General features: G+C 45.8%; 1 protein-coding gene across 3 annotated transcripts in view; it reads left to right on the plus strand.

Moving 5' to 3' along the window:
* Positions 1–5,042: 5,042 nt before the first annotated feature.
* Positions 5,043–21,531, plus strand: part of LOC140408869 (glucosamine-6-phosphate deaminase 2) — a 49,710-nt gene continuing 33,221 nt past the window's right edge. For 2 of the 3 annotated variants that reach the window (XM_072496679.1, XM_072496680.1), the window contains exons 1-3: positions 5,043–5,107; positions 7,999–8,144; positions 13,799–13,900. In XM_072496679.1, the coding sequence (XP_072352780.1) occupies positions 8,021–8,144; positions 13,799–13,900 (226 nt within the window). In that variant the 5' untranslated portion in view covers positions 5,043–5,107; positions 7,999–8,020. The remainder of the gene's footprint in view (positions 5,108–7,998; positions 8,145–13,798; positions 13,901–21,531) is intronic. The other variant, XM_072496681.1, reaches the window with a different exon arrangement.

The raw sequence follows: 21,531 nt of genomic DNA on the forward strand, positions 1-21,531 counted from the left end.
TCCAACAGGTTTGTTTCGATGTCACTAGCTTTCAGAGCGCTGCTCCTTCCTCAGGTGAATGAAGAGGTATGTTCCAGAAACACATATATAGACAAATTCAAAGATGCCAAACAATGCTAGGAATGCGAGCATTAGCAGGTGATTAAATCTTTACAGATCCAGAGATGGGGTAACCCCAGGTCTATTTTTATCAAATCTTTTCCTGCCATCAGATTCTCATTTCCTTATGCGGCAAGTAATTCTCTTAATTTAACTGTTGGTCCAATATCTTTATTCTCCAAAGCTCCATCTTCAATGTATTTAACATTCTCAACATCATTATTATTATTTTTTGCTTGTGCCATTCTTGTGATTGTCGGGCACTAGGACCCTGCGGAGCTATGCAGTGTCAATTTCAACGCATCAGTATCAAAGTGATTTCCTGCACACAGCTGACTGCTGCCCAGTACAAACTCTTTATGTTTATTCTGAGACCAGTTTAGCTCTGAACATACTGATTTACCACCTCATAATACTGATCACATTTCTACCTGTCATTTATAACTTCCAATTGATGTGAAACTCGGTTTTGCAAAATACAACATTTGTTTAAAATACAAACACCAAAGGAAATTCACAACTCCATATTAAACATGCACACACTCATTCATCCACTCAGATCTTGGATCTCTACTTTGTAGGGTTTCACAAACCCTTATTAAACACACACTCACGTTTATCTACTGAGATCTTGGACCTCTATTCAGTAGGGTTTTAGTTACTCTTACCAAAAATCGAGACCCCTCCGTGCTGATAAGTCTCACTTGTGCAGGAGTTATTTGTCTCTGTTAATTTCTTCCACTCTTGTTTCATTGCTTCAGCTCTCTTGACCGTGTTTCAGAGCAAGAGGATTATTCTAATTGCCATTTTTCGGAATTTTAAGTTCTGTTCCTGGTTGTCCCTTTCAGTTGCAACCTGAAATTGCGGATAAGTACCCTTTCTGGGCCCCATCCAAGGCTAACTAAGGTACTATCTTCCCGTTTTAGTTAAGGGTCGATTGGCTATTGGTCTCTAAAGATTCTAGGCATCCCAGTTCCTCTTGATTGCCCCCTCACAATCTGCCTTACTCTAAGGATGATTTATTTTTTGGCCTCTTTTTACCAGTAATGGATGCAAGATTTTTAGTGCTGTCACCAAGATGACTTGCAGACTTTTTCTCAGGGTCAGCATCTTCTAGTCTGCTGATTTTCACACCCAACCTGAGTTTTAGTTCCCTCGATCCACAGAATATCCTTACAAAAGTCAATCACACATGACTTTCCAGACTAAACTCGGCAGGTAAAGTCTGACTCACACATAGACCAGAAACCTCTAATATTCTAGCCTTTGTGCCGGTCAGAAAATTCTAATAATCCAACCGTTTCTTGGGAACCAGAAACTTCTAATATTCTAGCCCCCACTCTGCTTAACTAGAAAGTTCTCATATTCTAGCCTCGCTTTACCTAGAAACTTCTAATATTCTAGGCCTCCACGCTGGGTGCCATGGAGAAAGCAAAACAACCGGCTGGGCGTAATTAACACGGTGTTAACACGTCGGGTGCCTTGTAGAAAATAAAGCAACCCGCTAGGCGTAATTAACACAGTTTTAATTAAACATTGGGCACCATGTTGTTGAAAACTCACCACTATTCTTAGAATTCCCCCTATACCAAAAAAGGGTTGACATGCTAAATGGTGAACAGGGATTCTCATTCCCCAACTCCGATGCAGGCTTCAGTGCGTGCTATTCAGGTCATACTATATTTTCAAGTTATCCCCTGGTATAACCCATACCTTCACCGAAGATTTCATCTACTTACCACTTAGTAGCATTGATCCTGGGTCCCGCATTGCTAAGTAAGTAAAGTAGACTTTGGAATAACCACTGTTTCAGGTTAAAACTTTTAAGTTATTTTATTATTATATATTTTTTTCTTTTTAAAAGATGCAATCACTGTCTTTACAGAAAAGTAAAAGATCTTGCTTCTGGATCCTTCTGGTTGGTTGAAGGGACCTTCAGGCCCAACTTGACAATCAATCTTCTTTTTAAAATCTGGTCTTCTTTAGATGTATTCGCTGATGAGCTCGGTTGCTGTGTCCTATCTTTCCCATGTACCGAGCTGTGAGAGCTGGCTCTGCTGGCTATCTCTGAGCTGACTCTGCCTCCTCTTTAAATTCTAGTCTTCCTTAGATGTATTAGCTGTTTTAGCTCGGCTGCTTTGCCCTGTCCCTTTCCCATGGCCGAGCTGACTGTAATCTGACTCTGAGCTGCTTGTTCCTTCTCTGCTTCTCCGCCTCTTTGCTTCTCTCTGAGTTCTGGGAGTTCCTGCTCTGATCTCTGGGTTTATATATTTTTCTAACAGCTATTAAGTTTTTATGACTTTATTGTAAAGTAACTTTTTTCACTTTGATTGTAAAAAGTATCTTTGATCTAAACATTCTAATACAACTAAGTATACATTTTGACATGACCTCACCTCTCAGGTCTCTGATTACATTGTTTCCTTTGTGATGTTGAAAGTTCTTTTGTGATATTCAAAAATGCTTTGGTTTCAAGAGGTGTGAATTTTGGTGTGGTTCCTGTCACTTTTATAGTTTTATTTTCCAATTGTGTCCTCAGTTCATAATTTTGACTTTGATTTTGGCTTTGAATTATGTTTCTCGTAAACTGATAGTCTCCAGTTTTCTTTAATTTACCTGGTATTAACAACATTTCACACCTAGAATTGTCACCAAATTCAACTGAACCTCATCCTTTCCTTTCCAGCTGCTTACTAAGATAGTTAATTTCAACCAAGGTGTGAAACATTGCTTTTAGCTGCATGCTAAAAATCCACTTGGTTATAACTTCAAAGGTTTACATTTATCACCCAGCTCAACTGAAACTATCATCCATGCTTTTCCAGATGCTTACTAAGATAGTTACTTTCAATGAAGGTGTGAGCCATTGTTTTTGGCTTCATTCAAAATCCTGTGTGTTTGCTAAGCCTGCTTGACCAAGGATATCTGCATTTTACAATCCTGCTCTTTGCAGCTGCTGTTAACCCTTTGTGGGATCTTTCCCTGTATCCTCTCAGACCAGATATTGCCAGACTTCCATGTTTCAAATGACACATCTTTCCATATTTTCAATAACAACAGCTATATCTCAGATAAGGTACAAGACCTCAACACAAAAGGATTCCTGCACATGAATTATGTGGAAAAGGTGGAAATGGTGTAAAGTGTTTATTTGCATGACGGATGTAACATTTAACTATGTTTTCCAAATAAAAGTTGAAACTTACAGCCAGTCAGTATCTCTTTCAGTTTCACACATTTGCACATACCATCCCGCTGATGTACAAGGCCTTAGTTTGTTAAGAGTGGGGTCACTATATTTCCCCCAGCCAGGATATGTCTCAACCGGGATAAGCAAAACAACAGCAGGGGACTAGTTTTTCAGCCAGAAAAGAAAACCATGATAATGGTTTACAGGTGGAGACAGCCTGGCCAGCAACCAATGATATTTCTTCCCAATTTCAAAAAAATGTGTATTTCTGACTGGTCACTCATACTAGTCGGCAGCTGTTTTGATCATTGAGATTAGAGAGGGGCAGCACTGTAGCATAGTGGTTAGCACTATGGCGTCACAGCGCCAGGGTCCCACGTTCGATTCCTGGCTTGGGTCGCTGTCTGTGCGGAGTCTGCACGTTCTCGCCGTGTCTGCGTGGATTTCCTCCGGGCACTCCGGTTTCCTCCCACAAGTACTGATAGATGTGCTGTTAGGTAATTTGGACATTCTGAATTCTCCCTATGTACCCTAACAGGCGCTGGAATGTGGCGACTAGGGTTTTTCCAGTAACTTCATTGCAGTGTTAATGTAAGCCTACTTGCGACAATAAAGATTATTATTATTATTAGAGATTGTTCTGACCATTCAGGTTGGAGATTTTCGGACCATGCGGGTTAGAGTTTGTTCTGACCATTGAGGTCAGAGATTGTTCTCAGTAAGAAGTCTTACGACACCAGGTTAAAGTCCAACAGGTTTGTTTCAAATCACTAGCTTTCGGAGCACTGCTCCTTCCTCAGGTGAATGAAGAGTAGGTTCCAGAAACATATATATAGACAAAGCCAAAGATGCAAGACGCTACTTTGATGCGAGTCTTTGCAGGTAATTAAATCTTTACAGATCCAGAGAGAGGGTTAATCCCAGGTTAAAGAGATGTGAATCGCCAGGCAGGAATGTTCCCTTCCAGCCTCTGATCTTCGGGTAAGCATTCTCCAAGGCGTCCTTCAAGATGCGCGACAACATAGATTCGCCTAACAGAAATTTATAGCCAAGTGCCGCCCATATGAGTACGGCCTCAACCGGGACCTTGGATTCATGTTGCATTACATTCAAACCCCACCACCTGGCCTGGGCTTGCGAAATCCTACCAACTGTCCAGGCTTGAGACAATTCACACCTCTTTAACCTGGGATTACCCCTCTCTCTGGATCTGTAAGGACTTAATTACCTGCAAATGCTCACATTCAAAGTATCGTCTTGCATCTTTGACTTTATCTATATATATATGTTTCTGGAACATACCTCTTCATTCACCTGAGGAAGGAGCAGTGCTCCAAAACCTAGTGATTCGAAACAAACCTGTTGGACTTCAACCTGGTGTTGTAAGGCTTCTTACTGTGCTCACCCCAGTCCAACGCCGGCATCTCCACATCAGAGATTGTTCTGACCATTGACATTAGAGATTGTTCTGACTATTCCCTGGTATTATTTGGACTGCAATTGCCTGACAAGAGCTGGTGGATTCTGAAATCAGTCGCAATCTTCAAAAGGAAAGGGGCTAAAATGCTAAATTGTCCGTCCTCACAAACATCTTGGGACGTTGCGATATGTTTCCGGAGTATAATTAATGCAAACCGCGGTGTCCCCGGTGTGAACGCGGAATCTCTGTGCCAGACCCCAGGCTCCACAATTCAAATCTCCCGCCCGGGTGCTGACCAGAAGTGACGGCCAGCCGCCTGCGGCGATCACGTGATCGGCGGCCGTGTCATGTGACCGGGCTGCCAAGCTGGGATGCGGAGGGAGAGAGGCTGAGTGCCTGTGAGTATTTGGGATGTCGGGTTCCCCGGTATTCCTCATTCCGGGGACGAAGTGTCGGGGCTGATGAGTGTTTTATTCTCTGACATAGTAAGAGGATTGCAGCTGAAACCTGCTGTTGTGGAGAAGCAGGATGGGCGAAGCAGTTGTGTAAATTCAGCTGCAGAGCCATTCGTTTGTCGGTGTTCAGCAATGGTACAGGCCCGGGCTGAAGCTGTGATCTCACCACATGCCTAGTTTGGGATTTGGGAGAGAGACACCAATCTCAGGTTGCAGTTTGGAGACATTTGTGTAGCTTCTCTGAAACTGGAAATTGGGGAAGAGCAGAATCTCTGTGATCTACTCATCTCAATTCCCTGGGGTGTTTTGCACATTGGTAATGGTGACATTAGGCACCTACCTCAGCTGAAGCATCAATTTAGCAGCAAAACCTGCTAACTACTGTGTGAGTGGACTTGCATTGTGGCAATCGAGTTCAAATAGGAAAATGATGCTGCCTCTCTCTGCAGACTGTTTCCCGAAAGCATTTGATTGCTCTGTGATCACCTGCATTCAGGAAATTGACCTCAAAGTTATAATCATCTCTTCCAAACCATTAGCAAAGCTGTCTGTGAAGCACAGGTAGCCTTTGCTCAATGTTACCATGGTACATATAGAGGGAGGAATGTAGTTGGTATTTTTCCATTTACATGGTGGTAATCTGTCCCTTTGTGGGTAGGGAGATGCTTATAATGGAACCTCTAATTTCACAGGAATTTCAGATAGAGGAAAGTAAAAACAGAAAATACTCAGCTGGACTGACAGCGTATGTGGAAGGAGAAACATAGTTAAATGTAAGGATCTGTTCACCAGGGCTGAAATCTTAACTCTGTTTCGGTCTCCACAAGAGTTTCCAGACATTTCTGTTTAAAAAATAAAATAATTTAGAGTACCCAATTCATTTTTTCCAATTTAGCGTGGCCAATCCACCTACCCTGCACATCTTTGGGTTGTGGGGGCAAAACCCATGCAAACACGGGGCGAATGTGCAAACTCCACACAGACAGTGACCCAGAGCCGGGATCGAACCTGGGATCTCGGTGCCGTGAGGCAACAGGGCTAACCCACTGCACTACCGTGCTGCCCTGCCATTTCTGTTTTTATTTTATTTTCAGAATCTCCAATATTTTGCTTTTGTGTTTGTGTGGTGCTTGGTTTGTTAATTCAATCACTAATTCCTAAAGCACCTCACTGAGCAATTTGTCTCCAAAATTGTTCAGTTTCTGGGCTCTTGCTCCATTTTGTTCAAGCTTGGCAAAACATCTTTTTAGAGGGATCAATACTGGCGCATGCAGGAAGAGCAACAATTCCAATTTGATTATCACATTAGCTATGATGAGTGACTTTTAACACTAAATCTTCAATTTTTAAGACTAATTCTAGACCCCCTATTATACCCATGCAATTTTGTTGAATTTCAATCAGACGCCATCCTTATGATTTTTTACAAAATTACCATAGTTCCCTTGTGTGAAAAATGAAATGAAAATCGCTTATTGACACAAGTAGTCTTCAAATGAAGTTACTGTGAAAAGCCCCTAGTCGCCACATTCCAGCGCCTGTTCGGGGAGGCTGGTACGGTAATTGAGCCGTGCTGCTGGCCTGCCTTGGTCTGCTTTCAAAGCCAGCGATTTAGCCCTGTGCTGTGTGCATCTAATTTCATGGTAGTTGAAAGTGAACAGAAACTTATTTTTAAATTCATGATGGAATGTAGAGGTCGCTGGCTGGGCCAGCATTTGTTGTCCATCTGTAATTACCCTTGAGCTGAGTGGCATTTTAGGGACATTAAGAGTTCACATTGCAGTGTATCTGGAGTCCCATGTACGCCAACCAAACCACGCAAGATTAGTATCCTTAGTTGAAATTCGTCATTGAACTATCTGTTTGGACTGATTTCAAAGCTAGATGAGAGGACTTTGTGCTGAACAGCTCTTTCATCTGCCACCTAGATATGTTAGTTGTGTAAGATAGTTGAAGTTAAGGGATACCATATCCTAGCGCTCTGGTTTGAAATAAATTATCCAATTTCTATGCATATTTTCATTTTTTTGCCCAGTTGTGTAATGTGCTTTTCTGTTCAGTGATCCTATCGAAAATGGTGCTATTTCTGATTATCTGCATGTGCACTGATGTTTTTGGAAAGTTGATTAAGGGATAGAAATTAACGTCAGAATGACATCAAAATCTCAAAAAATCGGAATTCTCCGGTCGTTATTATTCACTTTTCCCGGCGGCTGCATCCGCTGGTTTACCGGCAACATGGGTTGTTTCAATGGCAAATCCCATTGACAAAAGGTGGGAAGATAGAATCCCTGCCAGCAGCGTATGCCGTGCTGCCGAGACACACACACACGACTGGGGAAGTGGAGAATCCAGGAATCCAGCCCATAGAAAATTAGGATTGCAGGGCAGCAGGGTGGTACAGTGGTTAGCATTGCTGCCTCACGGCGCCGAGGTTCCAGTATCGATTCCGGCTCTGGGTCACTAGCCGTGTGGAGTTTGCACATTGTCCCTGTGCTTGCGTGGGTTTAGCCCCCACAACCCAAAAGATGTGCAGGCGAGGTGGATTGGCCACGCTAAATTGCCCCTTAATTGGAAAAAATGAATTGGGTACTCTAAATTTATTTAAAAAAAGGATTGTGCTTAACTTCCTATACATGGGTTTGACATGCAACCGTCGCAAATTATACATCTTTTTCTGCTTATAGATTAAAACTCCATTGTAGTAAGCAAATTTTTAAATATTTAGGTTAGTTTTTTTGTACCGGAAGTTGTTATTGTATAATTACACATGCTTAACTGTTGAATGGTTAACTTTCATATTGACCTAAGAGTGATATAATCTTTCCCTGTAGACCAAAAGCATTTCTCATCACAATGCGTTTGATCATCCTTGAAGATTATGACAAGGCCAGTGAATGGGCAGCCAAATACGTTGCTAATTCAATTGTTCAATTCAAGCCTGGTCCAAATCGATATTTTACTTTAGGTTTGCCCACAGGTATGCATTTCTTTTAACAAGTGGATGCAAGTGTTTTATTCAACTATTATTTGAATACTTTAATGGCAGGATTTAAATTTAATAACACATTTTTATCATGTATGAATTTTAATGTAAAACTTTGTGGTGCATCAATCCATTCCAGGTGAAATCTCTTTGAATACTGAGAACTTTGCAGTCAAGAGAGACAATGCTATGACTGGCCAAGCTGTTGCTGGCCAAAAGGACTGCAGGACACTCTTCTAATCTTGTGGATCCCTCTGGAATTGGATCTACATTCTCTCATGTCATTCATGCTTCTGCTATCCACACCATGTCCCACTTCAAGTCATGCTTGTGATCAGCTTTTTTGATTAACTTCAATTGGTTCCTAGTCCTTCAATTATTCTGATTTGAAAATTCTCATTCTTTAATTTAAATCTCCTGGCCTGATCGGCCTCCTGGACTTTCAGCTTTTTTGACTCTATCTTCATGTGCACCCTAGCCCACTCTTTTTCCCTCATTTCCCCCCCCCCCCCCCCAACTGTTGGCTCCACCGTTGACATCTGTGGCTTTAACCACTTTAGCTTCCTGCTCTGGGATTCACTCTTCAAACTTCTCCACTTCTTGGTGCTTCACCTTTGATCAAGATTGTGGTCAAACTCTTAATAGCTCCTTTGATTTGCTATTAATTATGCTTCTGTGAAGTGTGATGAGATATTTTTCTTTGTAGGTACTGTGAAAATGCAAACTGTAATTATTATTCTCTTCAGGTACGACTGATGGGGAATTGGAACTACTGAAATGATTCTTCTTTCCCAAGATATGTTTAAAATTTTAACGTTCATACCCTATTAAATAAACAGCCAGAATAATGTTCAGAAATGCATTCATAGATGAAGACAACTTGTAGCTCAGTTGTTGGTACACTTTCTCATTATCTATTTTAATGTATATCATTCAGTAAAACGTAACATGTAGCCTTGGTAAAGCAGAAACCAATGTTGGTCCCAAACACTTCTTGCTAGTGCTGGCCCATCACCCTAAATGTAACCTAATAAGACTTGTGAATATTTTGTTTATGTAACTTGCTGAACACCACGGAAAAAAAACATGCTTTCATTATTCACATAGCAGTGAATCCAAGAAACCCAGGACATGAAAATCTATGAGCCAAGCACATTCTTTTTCCATTATGCATCCTGTCGATTTATACCTGTGGTTGTTCCAATGCTTGGCGAACCTTTTTCGGGTGGGGTGGAAGAATTATGAGAAATTGTTCCACAAAATTGATGTGGTTTCAGAAAATCCAATTTTGTAGCTAATTATCATGTTCAAACAAACCTCAACATAATGTGAGCAAGTAATAACAAATGACGAGAGGGACTGTCGGAGGATGAAAGTAACAGATATGGGATTGGCATTTGAGGTATTCTATTTGATTGGGCTTGTCTGCACATGGATCAGTAAATTATTTTCTACATCTGTAAAAACTTGCTTTTGCATAATATCTTTGTACATGGACTTCCGGTGGCGAACGGTAGGAGAAGGTCACACATAAGGTGGCTTCCACTATGGTCTTTGTCTTTTGGACTTTTTAAACTCAGTTCCTTGGGATTTCACTTATCAAAACTGGCCCATTGTATGGGATAAGGAATTTGTCAGCAAAAATATTTTGAAATCTATGAAGAAGGTTAGGGGTAAGAAGATTACAGGCGATAATCCTTTGACGGAGCCAGAAAGCCCACGAAGCCCAGCAGGAGGGAAGGCAGCGGACCCGGCCTTAGGTGAGGCTGTTCATAACATGGTGGAAACGCTGACTGGGGTGATGGCGCAGAAGTTTGAAAAGCAGTTTGCGAAGCATTTTAATGGGCAGGGTGATGATGGAAACTCTTAAGCGGTCAATTGAAGAGGCGCTTGGCCCGGGCCCAATCAGGAGAAACTGCAAAAAAAAACTTTGGAGGTGGTGAAGGAGCATGGAGAGGCACTGAAGGATGTTGAGGCGGCCTTGTTGCGGCATGTTGACTGAATCACCTCGTTGGAAGCTGAGATGTTGCTGGTGGAGGAGAGGAATAATGCTCTGAGGGCAAAGATGGATGGCATGGGGGCAGCATGGGCGGTGACATGGTGGTTAGCACGGCTGCCTCACGGCGCCGAGGTTCGATCCCGGCCCGGGTCACTGTCCGTGTGAGTTTGCACATTCTACCCGTGTTTGCTTGGGTCTCACCCTCACAACCCAAAAAGATGTGCAGGGGAGGTGGATGGGCCACGCTAAATTGTCCCATAATTGGAAAAAAAATAATTGGGTTTTATATATAAAAAGGGGTGGATGACCTGGAGAAAAGGTTGAGGAGTCAGAACCTCAATCGTGGGGTCACCGGAGCGGGTGGAGGACCCGAAGCCGACTGAGTACTTTTCACAGATGTTTGTCAAGCTTTGGGGTGGGGAGGGGGAAGAGAAGACTGGCGGTCCCCTCCAGAGTTGGATCAGCACACCGCCTACTCCAGCGGAAGCCTTGGGCTTATGAGCTGCCGTGGGCAGTGATTATTGGATTCTACAGCTTCCAGGTGAAGGAGCAGGTTATGCAATGACCCAAAATAAATCCAGTCTTGAGGTGGGAAGGAAGCATCATTAGGATATACCAAGGTGGTACAGTGGCACAGTGGTTAGCACTGGTGCCTCACCGCTCCAGAGTCCCGGATTCAATTCCAGCCTTGGGTGACTGTGTGGAGTTTGCACTTTCTCCTCGTGTCTGCGTGGGTTTCCTCCGGGTGCTCCGGTTTCCTCCCACAGTCCAAAGATGTGCAGGTTAGGTGGATTGGGCATGCTAAATTGCCCCTTAGCATCCAAAAGGTTAGGTGGGGTTACTGGGTTACGGGGATAGGGTGGACGCATGGGCTTAAGTAGGATACTCTTTCCAAGGGCCGGTGCAGACCTGATGGGCCGAATGGCCTCCTTCTGCACTGTAAATTCTATGTCAGAGTGGATTTGGTGAAGCAGTCTGCAGCTTTTAATAAGGCAAAGTTAGTGCTATTCAGGAGTGGAGTCAGGTTTGGAGTGGTGTACCCGGTGAGACTGAGTGACGTTTTGGTAGAAAGATCAAACGGCAGAGCCGTTTGTCAAAGAGCAAGGACTTGGACTTGATTGAATGGATTTGATTGGGACTTTAATAAGGATGGTAGGGAGGGGTTGGTTTGAGATGTTTTGCAGTTTGTATTGGGTGTATGTTTCGGATTAAGGGAGCTACGGTTGTTGGAGGTGGGGGGGGGGGGGGGGGGGGTTTGATGAGGGTAACAGTATGGAGAATATATGACCTCTGCGGGGACTTTAAGTATTGTAAGCGTGTTGGTGTTTGGTAACTCTTCCGTAGCTGGAACGGAATGGCGAGTGTTGTTTCTTTTCTTTGTTCTTTGAACATACGCCCTGGGTGGGAGATTACCTTTGCTAGCTGTAAAATTATGCCTGAGAGGAGCCAGTCTCGCTGGTGGGTTCAGATCCACATTGCTGAAAACATGTCTAAGTTTGGGCTAGACCGGGGAAAAATTCCCATTCCCCCCCAAAAATAATTAAGTATGCGTGAATACCGATGTGGGTCTCACCCAAAAAGCTGATCAAGAACCTGCCAAACCCATCCATAATTACGCTTGGAAATTATTTGGTTGAATACCGCCCAATATCTTGAATTGTAAGAAGAATCCATTGTAAGAAGTCTCACAGCCCCAGGTTAAAGTCCAACAGGTTTGTTTGGAGTCACTGGCTTTCGGAGCATGGCTCCTTCATCAGGGGAGTGAAGTGATTTCCAAACACGCTCTGAAAGCTAGTGATTCCATCAAACCTGGTGGACTTGAACCTGGTGTTGTAAGACTTCTTGCTGTGCCCACCCCAGTCCAATGCTGGCATCTCCATATCATAGCTCTATTGTGGAAGCGTTTATAAAGCTACTTTAATTGGTTAGTTTTTTTCCATGGTCAGCAGTCGATTTGGGATTTGAAGTTTTATGTTGAGACTGTTCAGGTTCACACACGACGTCGAGTTCCTTGTACAGCAGACTCTACTGACAGCAATTTTGAGGAACGGACTTCAACTGGAATGGCAGAAGCAGCTATAGAACACCAAAACTATCCATTCAAGTATGGCTGTACAGCCCATCAATCTAGTTCTGTTTTGATACAACCTTCACCCTAGTAGCTGCTACTTATATGCACACCTGCAAGAGCTAGATCAGACAGCCATATCAGATCGAAGAGCAAAATGCATAAACATTCTATTCTAAACTATTTGCGCACTATCCGTGCTTGAGAACGTCACAAGGCAGCTGTATCCTTGGACATCCAGATTTTTCACAATACCTTATCTGATGTAAGCTTGGTGTATGAATTCTTGTTCTCCACCCACACACGTGCACACACTTTTCCAAGTGAAACATGATTTGAAGTAACTCCCAATTTGGATCTGAGAACAGGAAGAGATCAGCCATGATCTGATTGAATGGCAGAGCAGGCTCGAAGGGCTGTATTGCCGACTTCTGCTCCTAATTCGTATGTTCCAATGATCCGATACATATTATTCTCTCCAGTTCTAAAGTCATATTTGAATATGGCTGCATTTCATGTTGATTCCTGTCTGCTGCATAAAAAATTGCTTGAACACACTAGATGGTATGACTATCTGAGGCTGGTTTAGCTCAGTGGCTAGACAGCTGGTTTGTGATGCAGAACAAGGCCAGCAGCGCGGGTTCAACTCCCTTGCCAGGTCTGTGTACCCGAAAAGGCGCCGGAATGTGGCGACTAGGGGCTTTTCACAGTAACTTCATTGCAGTGTTAATGTGAGCCTACATGTGACAACAAAAGGTTATTTTAAAAAAATCTATAATATGTTTTTTTTCTGTACGCACTGTTCTGATTCGTGGGTCGATTTGGTAGGTAGAACCTGATGCATGTGGGGAGGACTAAAAGGGTATGATGCATATGTGTTTGCCAGCAGTTGGTGGTTGCTGGGTGGGAGTTTTGTGGAGCTAAAGAACATCAGACGTTATTCATTCCAACAATGACCTTCTCCCTGCAGGAATTAGGATGGGATCAGCTGTATGAGGGTGGTGGTGGGGGGGCCTGGGTGGCATTGGGGGGGGGGGGGCCTGGGTGGCATTGGGGGGGGGGGCCTGGGTGGCATTGGGGGGGGGGGCCTGGGTGGCATTGGGGGGGGGGGCCTGGATGGCATTGGGGGGGGGGGGCCTGGGTGGCATTGGGGGGGGGGGGCCTGGGTGGCATTGGGGGGGGGGGTAGTTGTTGGTGGTTGCAGCAGGTTTGGGTGGGGGAGTTGGTAGGGATTGGTGGAAAAAAAACGCCGCTGAAGGTAAAGGGAGCCAACAACAATTACCCTGGCGACTATGATTGGAGAGGGGACATGGGAATGGTCTAGTGGGGTGAAGACAGCATGGGCGGAATGGAATGGGGATGCGATAGCATTGGACGAATGGAATGGGAGGGGGGCATGATAGCATGGGAGGAATGGTGATGGCAGAGACAAGGGTGGGATAGGATGTGGATAATTTGAGAGTTATGAATGGAATAGCAAAGAGTTGGCATGAAGACTTAAAACAGCACTGTCGCAATAAAGTTACCAGTTCAACCATAAATTACATATATTTTCTGTTTTGAAATTCTACCTTCATTCAGGGAGCACGCCTGCAGGATGTTACAAAAAGCTGATTGAATATTATAGGAATGGCGACCTCTCTTTTAAATATGTGAAGACATTTAATATGGATGAATATGTTGGTAAGTGAGTCACTGGCTGTGAAATTCTAGAAAGTAACCATTGCCTGTTGCACAGAGAAAATTAAATGTATTTGTTCGCAGTTTAGCAGAATAAGTGAGTTAGAAATTGACTGCAACAGTATTTCAACTTGAATTTTGAAAGGTATGGTAATAGTTACACAGAAATAAACAGTTCCACTGGAAACGGCCGTTCTAAACGTCAAAGTACTGCTGCCATGCAATTGTTGCCAACTTCAGAGGTCTTCATTAGATACTCTGGCTTTAGCATCACTAATCTGTTCATAACTAAACCTTGGGCGGGATTTTCTGTTTGGGAGACTTTGGGCTGGATACTCCGTTTTTGGGACTATGTCCCCAAGCCGTTGTGAAAACTGTGGTCTTTTACACCAGGAAAAATGGCCACAGATTCACCGTCTTGCAGGGGTCTAGCAGGCAGGTGTCGTAGAGCTTGCAAGTCTGGCTGCCGATTTACCCCCCCCCCCGCACTTCCGGGTCAGAGGACCACGGCTGCAGCCTCCAGTGGCCGCACCGTGCACCATGGCCAACTCAACCCGCAGACCTGGACCGCCGAAATAGTGCCCAGCTTTGGCAGCTCGCGCGCCCGGACGACCCGCACACATAGCCCCCCAGTCCGAAATGAAGCCCCCCGCCCTGCCCTCCGATCAGCCCTCTCCTGACTGTGGCGTCCCCAGACAGAGTCCGCAGCCGCCTCGCGAGTATCACGGACAGTGGGACCATAAGTGGTCCACGCCGTCGGGATTTTGGCTGGTCGAAGATGGAGAATAGCGGGCCTCAGGCAATGGCCTGAGGCGGTGGAAACTCGGCGCGGCGTCCGGGGGGGTGGGGGGTGGTGGGGGGTGGAGAATAGTGAAACCGGCGTCGGTCCTGATTTTGTGCGTAGAAAGGGATTCTCAGCCCCGTGTTCTTCTGCCAGAGGTTTCATAGAGTTTACAGTGCAGACGGAGGCCATTCCGCCCGTCAAGTTTGCACCGGCATCTGGAAAGAGCACCCTCCACCCCTCCCCACCCCCCATCCCAGTAACCCCACCTAAACTTTTTGGACACTAAGGGCAATTTATCATGGCCAATCCACCTAACCTGCACATCTTTCGACTGTGGGAGGAAACCGGAGCACCCGGAGGAAATCCATGCAGACACTGGGAGAAAGTGCATACTCTGCAGACAGTCACCCGAGGCCGAAATTGAACCCGGGTTCCTGGGAGCGAAGTGGTAAGCATTTTATGCATGGCGTGGAATATGAAGGATTCCCATAGAATCCTGCTATCGGGCTGCCACCTTGAGCAGGCGGCCCAATAGCGAGGTGCTGCAGCCGGCCACCCACCCCGCACCACAAATTGCTCCTGAACCTCATCCTCGGATTGCCTGGATGCCGCTCCTACCTCCTACGTATGGGGGTGAACCGCCCTCCTGACCAGAGACCCCTGCATTCGGGATCTCCCCCCTCCCTTTGCCAGAAACGGGACCCTTGTCTGGAAGCTAGAGAGAAGTCCAGACAAGGGTGGCGAGACAATTTACAGCTGTAACACTTAGCTGGCAGCTCCACTTCTCCATTCCTGGAAGGAGAGCAGCTGTACCCACGTCTGGTTCCCACAGATCCATTAGCTGCAAACCATTCACATCAAAGAGTTAAGTGCATTCCGATCACTCCAGCACCTGATTTCACCGCACTTAACTCTTTTTGATGTGGTAAATGTTTACAAACATTTGGGTTCCACCACTTAAGCCACTGAACCTTGAAGGGTGTTGAATGAATCAAAGTTGCAGATGGTTTGTAGAAGCTGTCAGTCACAGACAACCACGAGAAAGTTATGAATGGTTGGCAGGCAATGGATCTGTGGGAACCAGACAACGGTCACAGTTGCTCTCCTTCCAGGAATGGACACCTGGTGGTGTAAGGTATGTGTTACAGCTGTAATTCCTCTCACTGCCCCTGTCTGAACACTTCCAGTCAGAGTCTCTAGCTTCCAGACAGGGGTCTCTTTTCTCGGGGGTGGGGGGGATAGGGTCACTTTTGGGAGGGTATTGTTGCTCTTATTAGCCTTAGTTTTATTAGCTCTAATTCTGTCACCTTTGCTCACGAGTCGCCAGGTATCTTTCTGATACCGCCACGTGGTTCAAGCCCAAGTAATGATTAATAATGCAGCACACCGCTTAGTAAAAGTTAAATCAACGATCATTTATTATATACAGCAATAAATACTTATACAATAATCCTACTTCTAGACTATTACCTACCACTAAAGGCCAATACTTTGGTGATGGCCCACCAGGTCAGGGAAACGAATGGTCTATCGAATTGGGTCTGGCCTGTGGGATTCAAAAAGGCTGGTACGAGTCGATAGTCTGGAGCACTTATCTGGTAGCGATCGCTGGAGTAACACTTACTTGTTTCTTCGTCGAAAGGTCTCGAAGGTTGCGAGTAGGAGAAGAAGGGTCGATCTGAACTTGGCCCCTATTTTTATAGTTCCCAGGGGCTTCCCGCCTCTCGGGGCGGACCTTGACCCTGGTTCCAAGTGATTGGACTTGGTCCCAATCACTTGGTTCGATATGCTCCAATAATGGGGCGATTCCTTGATCGGGGGGTGGTCATCCACCTTTCTTTGTCTCAGCCACTGCTGGCGACGGAAAGTCTGGATCGGCTTTATGTTGCTAATGTGTAGCAATTGTTCCCGGGGATGGCTGCTTAGTATGCAGATGGCTGGGTTGTTGTGCTGTTAATGGTTGCAGGTATCGGTCTGGGCCGACTTCCCCAGAGCCGAATACACTGTTTTGCCTGCAGCTGTCCGTTTGGGTCCTGTTGGCTGATTTTCCCATCAGCCTTTTTCGTTCGCCATTTTAGATCGGGGTTTGACCATTCTAATCGGGAATCAGCCATTTTAAGTGGCTACATTCTCTCCTTGTGATCCTAACGCGAAGCGTGAAGGATCACACAAATTTTGTTCTTTCCATTCCCTGACCAGGGGGGACACCTCCTACATGGCCTCTGCTCTGACGCTAGCTATGCACACATTTTTTTAACCTGAACAATTCTAAGGGCGCTATGTCAGGCAGGGGCATGCATTTACAAAATAACGAATTTGGTACCTCTAATTTTACCTAAATACACTATACTCACTAAACATTGCATTATCCTATCTTCCTAAAACATACAACAACAATCACAACATTTAATATACTCTTTCCTGGCTTGGCAGTCAAGCTCAGGATCAATACATTTTTTTTTTTTGTTCATGAAAAGTTTTGTACATCTTTTTATTTACAGTAATAACGCAAGTGAATGCTCTTTATTATTTTGTTACAGATCACGGGGGTCGGGGGTCTGGTCATAACCGAATATAGGGGATCTGATCCGATATACCGGGGGTCGAGCGCGGTACGCTCTCCTCCATTTGCGGAGGCGCATAGTCTGCACTACACAGCAGAGTATCGCCAACGCTAACAGTGCTTCAATCACGTAGGACAGGGAGTATCAGGTTATGAACCTGGCACACCAGGAAGATGCAGTGTCGCTGGTGACTGGGCTCTGGGTACTGCGGGGCAGTGAAACATTAACGGCAGGGAGGTTTGAAGTAATGGGGTCCGCGTTCCCGCGCAACCAAGTGTTCATGAAAAAAATGTTGAGCACGATGCAAGAAATCCTCATGGCTGTCCTCTTTCCTTTTCCTTCTTGTGTTCTTTTGTTTTCTCCGGTCCTGGAGCCTCTGGAGTTCTGTAAAAACAAGCATAGTATCTGTAACTACCTTGGTTTAATATCCGGTGTGTTAGTGTGTCTGTCCTTTTGGGGCCAATTATTCCCTTATAATTGGTCATTATGTGTGACTCCCTCATTTTTTTTTTCCAAAAACAAATTTTAGGACACGGCACACTTCCCAATGACGGACCAGTGCTTATTTACCATCCTAATGTTCCAGGATGTAAATAGCATATGGCAGCAACCTAAAGGTCGCCTAAACAAATACAACTTTTTGAAATGAAAGGATGTCAAATGAGATGCGTATGGGCCGCGACGGGTAAGATTTGGATGGAGTCCCCGGGTAGGACGGCTACCAATGCCGTATCTCCCCTACCCGAGCGTGTTTGACCAACGGGGGGGTCCCCAGGCAGGGCGGGTCTCACGACGTTTCTCCACTGCCTGAGCAACCGACAAGAACGGACAAAATGTAGTCATCGTGGTGTGGTTGTTACAGTGAATCTATCCTTGAATCACAAGAGCAGCTACGATCGGGCGTCTGGTACCCGAACCGGTATCAGCTGAAGTGTCTGCAGACAAGCTAGTTCCACTGAACAAGCGTCTGGTCTGCTGACCAGGTATCTACAGATAAGTTGGTACCGCTGAACAAGCGGCTGGAAAAAAATTCTCCTGTTGGACGAACAACACAAAACAAACGTACGAACAACATAAAACATCCTGCAGGTTCCATCAGGAAGGACAACACTTCTCCCAAGCGTTTCCTTTAAACATCATGTGGACACCTCTGTTCTCTGTTTCGAACAGGGTCGCAAAGGGGTTGGCGGCTTGGGAGTCGGACTCGAGGTCGTCCCCTTCTCCTGGGTGCCAAACTCTGGAGTGAATTAGGGCTGAAAGGGCTGCTTGGTGTGAGTTGGGGTTGCTTTTGTCATTGCGGACGAGTCTGTAGGAATTGTCGGGGTGCCAATAAGTTGTGTCGAGTTGTGCGGGGACACAGTCGGGGTCGTCTGTGTGGTTCGGTGGTCGATGGTGGGATTTGTTTAGAAAAGTGATCATGAAGGGATCACTGGAGTCGAAATCGGAGTCGCTGGGTGTGGGTCCGGTTGTATGGGGATAATAGGGAGGCGTGCGGTGGCTATCGTCCGAGTCACAGTCGCTGTCTCTGCTGCTGCAGTCTGTGGGCATTCCGGGGCGGAGTATAGATTTTGGGGGTGGAGTCGAGGGCGAGTCTGTGGCTGGGCTGGACGTGGTGGGGGTTGGTCGGGTTAAGTTGGCTGTGGGCGGGGTGTGGTCTGCTGCGTCAAGCATGACGTGGGCGTGGTTTGACTGTGTTCCATAAGCCTTTAACTGGTTTATATGAAACCACGCAGTCTTACCATTTGGGTATTTTATTTTGTATACTGATGGGCTTACTTTATCCGCAATGGAGTACGGACCCGAGTATTTTGGAGACCGGAATGTGCTGGGGTTATATACAGACAACATCACTTGCTATCCTATATCATACTCCGTTGCATGCACTGCCTTATCAAAACAGGCCTTGCTCTGTTTCTTTTTGGTGCCCAATTTAACTGCGGCTGCTAACTGAGCCGTTTTTACATAAGCAACAAATTGCTCCACGGCTTTCTCGTGGGTGAGGGCCGTACCTTCAGGGCTGGTCAGGTCTAAACCTAACAAGTATTCTGTCCCTTTCATGGGGCGTCCGGTTATAAGAGTGTGTGGGGTGTAACCTGTGGAGGTGGAAACAGTGTTACGCAAAAACATCAGCGCAAAAGGGAGGACTGAGTCCCAAGTGGTGTTCTGCTGGACCATTTTTCGGAGGGTGGTTTTTAGGGTCCGATTCATGCGCTCCACTATACCACTCGACTGTGGGTGGTACGCAATGTGGAATTTTTGGGTGATGCCAAATATCGTGAGGACGTTCTGCATGACCCGTCCCGTAAAGGGAGAACCTTGGTTCGATTCAATACTGCGGGGGAGTCCCCATCTTGTAAAGATGTGGTGGGTTAGGATATTGGCTGTGGTTTTTGCGGTGTTGGTGCGGGCTGGCAATGCTTCCACCCACTTTGTAAAAGTGTCTATGACCACCAGAACATATTTATAGCCATTCCTGCAAGGGGGCAATGGACCTATAAAATCGATCTGGAGGTTAGTACAGGGGCCGTTAACGGGTCGGGTGTGGTTGAGGTAGGCCTTTTTGGCATATCTATCGGGGTTGTTCTGCGCGCAGATAAGGCAATTCTCAATGTAATGTCTTCCATCTTCCTTGAGATTTGGCCACCAACAAAGCTGTTTGAGGTGGGCTGTGGTGGGATCGATTCCCTGGTGTCCATGACCATCATGGAATAAACAAATTAATTGGTTCCTATTCTGCCCAGGAACTACATAAAGGGTGTCCTTTAACACCACACCGTCATGTGTGGTCAGTGTATTTCTGAACCTCTCGTAGGAGGCTGGAAACTTCCCTTTCACAATCTCAGTGAGAGCGCTATCCTGCTTCTGGGCCTCTACTAGATCCTCGATCCTAGTCTGCGTGACCTGAACTGCACTCACTGGTGCACTTTCGGGGGGGTTTCCAGAAATACCCATGCCTGGATCCTGCCTTAGCCAGTGCGTCGGCTTTTACATTTCCAGGGGGGGAAGAACGACTTTTATGGCTGCGGACTTTTATGATCCCAAAAGTCCTGTTCTGGGCTTTTTGTAAAATATGGCGGAGTAATGGGGCTGAGGGGAGGGGCTTCCCATCCGCGGAAACAAATCCTTTTGTTTCCCACAGGGGCAGAAATTCTGTCGGGCTGTTACAGACATAGAGGCTGTCTGAGTATATGTCTGCTGGGCTGGGGAAGGAATCTGGGTGGTCTACTATGTACGCGATGGCCGCAAGCTCTGCTGCCTGCGCGCCTAAGTGTCCGGGGAGTTTTAATGCTATCTCCTCGGGCGCGTCACTGTGCGTCCTCAACATAAATCCTCCAACCTGTTATGCGTTGCCCATCTAAGACTGGAAGATCCATCCACATAAATCTTAATGGGGTCACACGTGTCCGGGTGAGGGGAGCTCTGAGATGGATTTCCTATTTTTCTGGGGGGTGTTTTTGCTATAAAGGGGCCTGTGTTGTGGTGTGGAGAGATGATTTCATATTCATGGAGGGTTCCGGGGTACTGCAAATTGTCCGCTAAGTATGTGTGGGTCTTTGTCCGTTTTACTGTGATGTCCCGTCCCTGCAAGAGAAGGGTCCATCTAGCTGCGCGTATTTGGCTGACGATACCGTCCTTGAGTCGTCTGTCCAGTAAAAGTTGGGTGGGGGTGTGTTCGGTCAAAATGGTGATGGGGTTCAATCCGGTAATGTAGGAAAAGTACTGGACTGCCCAGAAAACTGCGAGCAGGTGCCTCTCACAGGCTGAAAATCCCTGTTCCACAGCATCTAAAATTCGGGAGGCATAAGCCACGGGTCTTAACTGGCCGTGCTGTTCCTGCAGGAGCACGGCTGAAAGGGTGCGGTCTGTGGTCGCTACCTCTGTGGCGTAAGGGGAAAGCGGGTCTGTAACTTGTAGTGCGGGGGTGGCTATGAGCGCCTGTTTTAATGATTCCACAGCATCCGTATGCTGCGGAAGCCACTCCCAGGGGGCTTCCTTCTTTAGGAGGTCTGAGAGGGGCGCTGCCTTGCTGGCGAAACCGTCAATCTGGCTTCGGCAGTAGTCAACCAGTCTTAAAAACGACCAGAGGGCTGAAACGTTCTGGGGAAGGGGCAATTTAGCGATCGAGTCAATTCTTTTATGCTCGATCTCGCTTTTGCCGTGTGTGATAATTGTACCCAAATATACCACTTTTTCTTCCAATAGCTGGGCCTTTTTGGGGTTGACTTTACAGCCAATGGAATGTAACAATTCCAGGAGTTTGGACAGAAGCTCAATGTGCTCTTCCT

Source organism: Scyliorhinus torazame, chromosome 3 (genome assembly GCF_047496885.1).
Source record: "Scyliorhinus torazame isolate Kashiwa2021f chromosome 3, sScyTor2.1, whole genome shotgun sequence".
Taxonomy (NCBI): domain Eukaryota; kingdom Metazoa; phylum Chordata; class Chondrichthyes; order Carcharhiniformes; family Scyliorhinidae; genus Scyliorhinus; species Scyliorhinus torazame.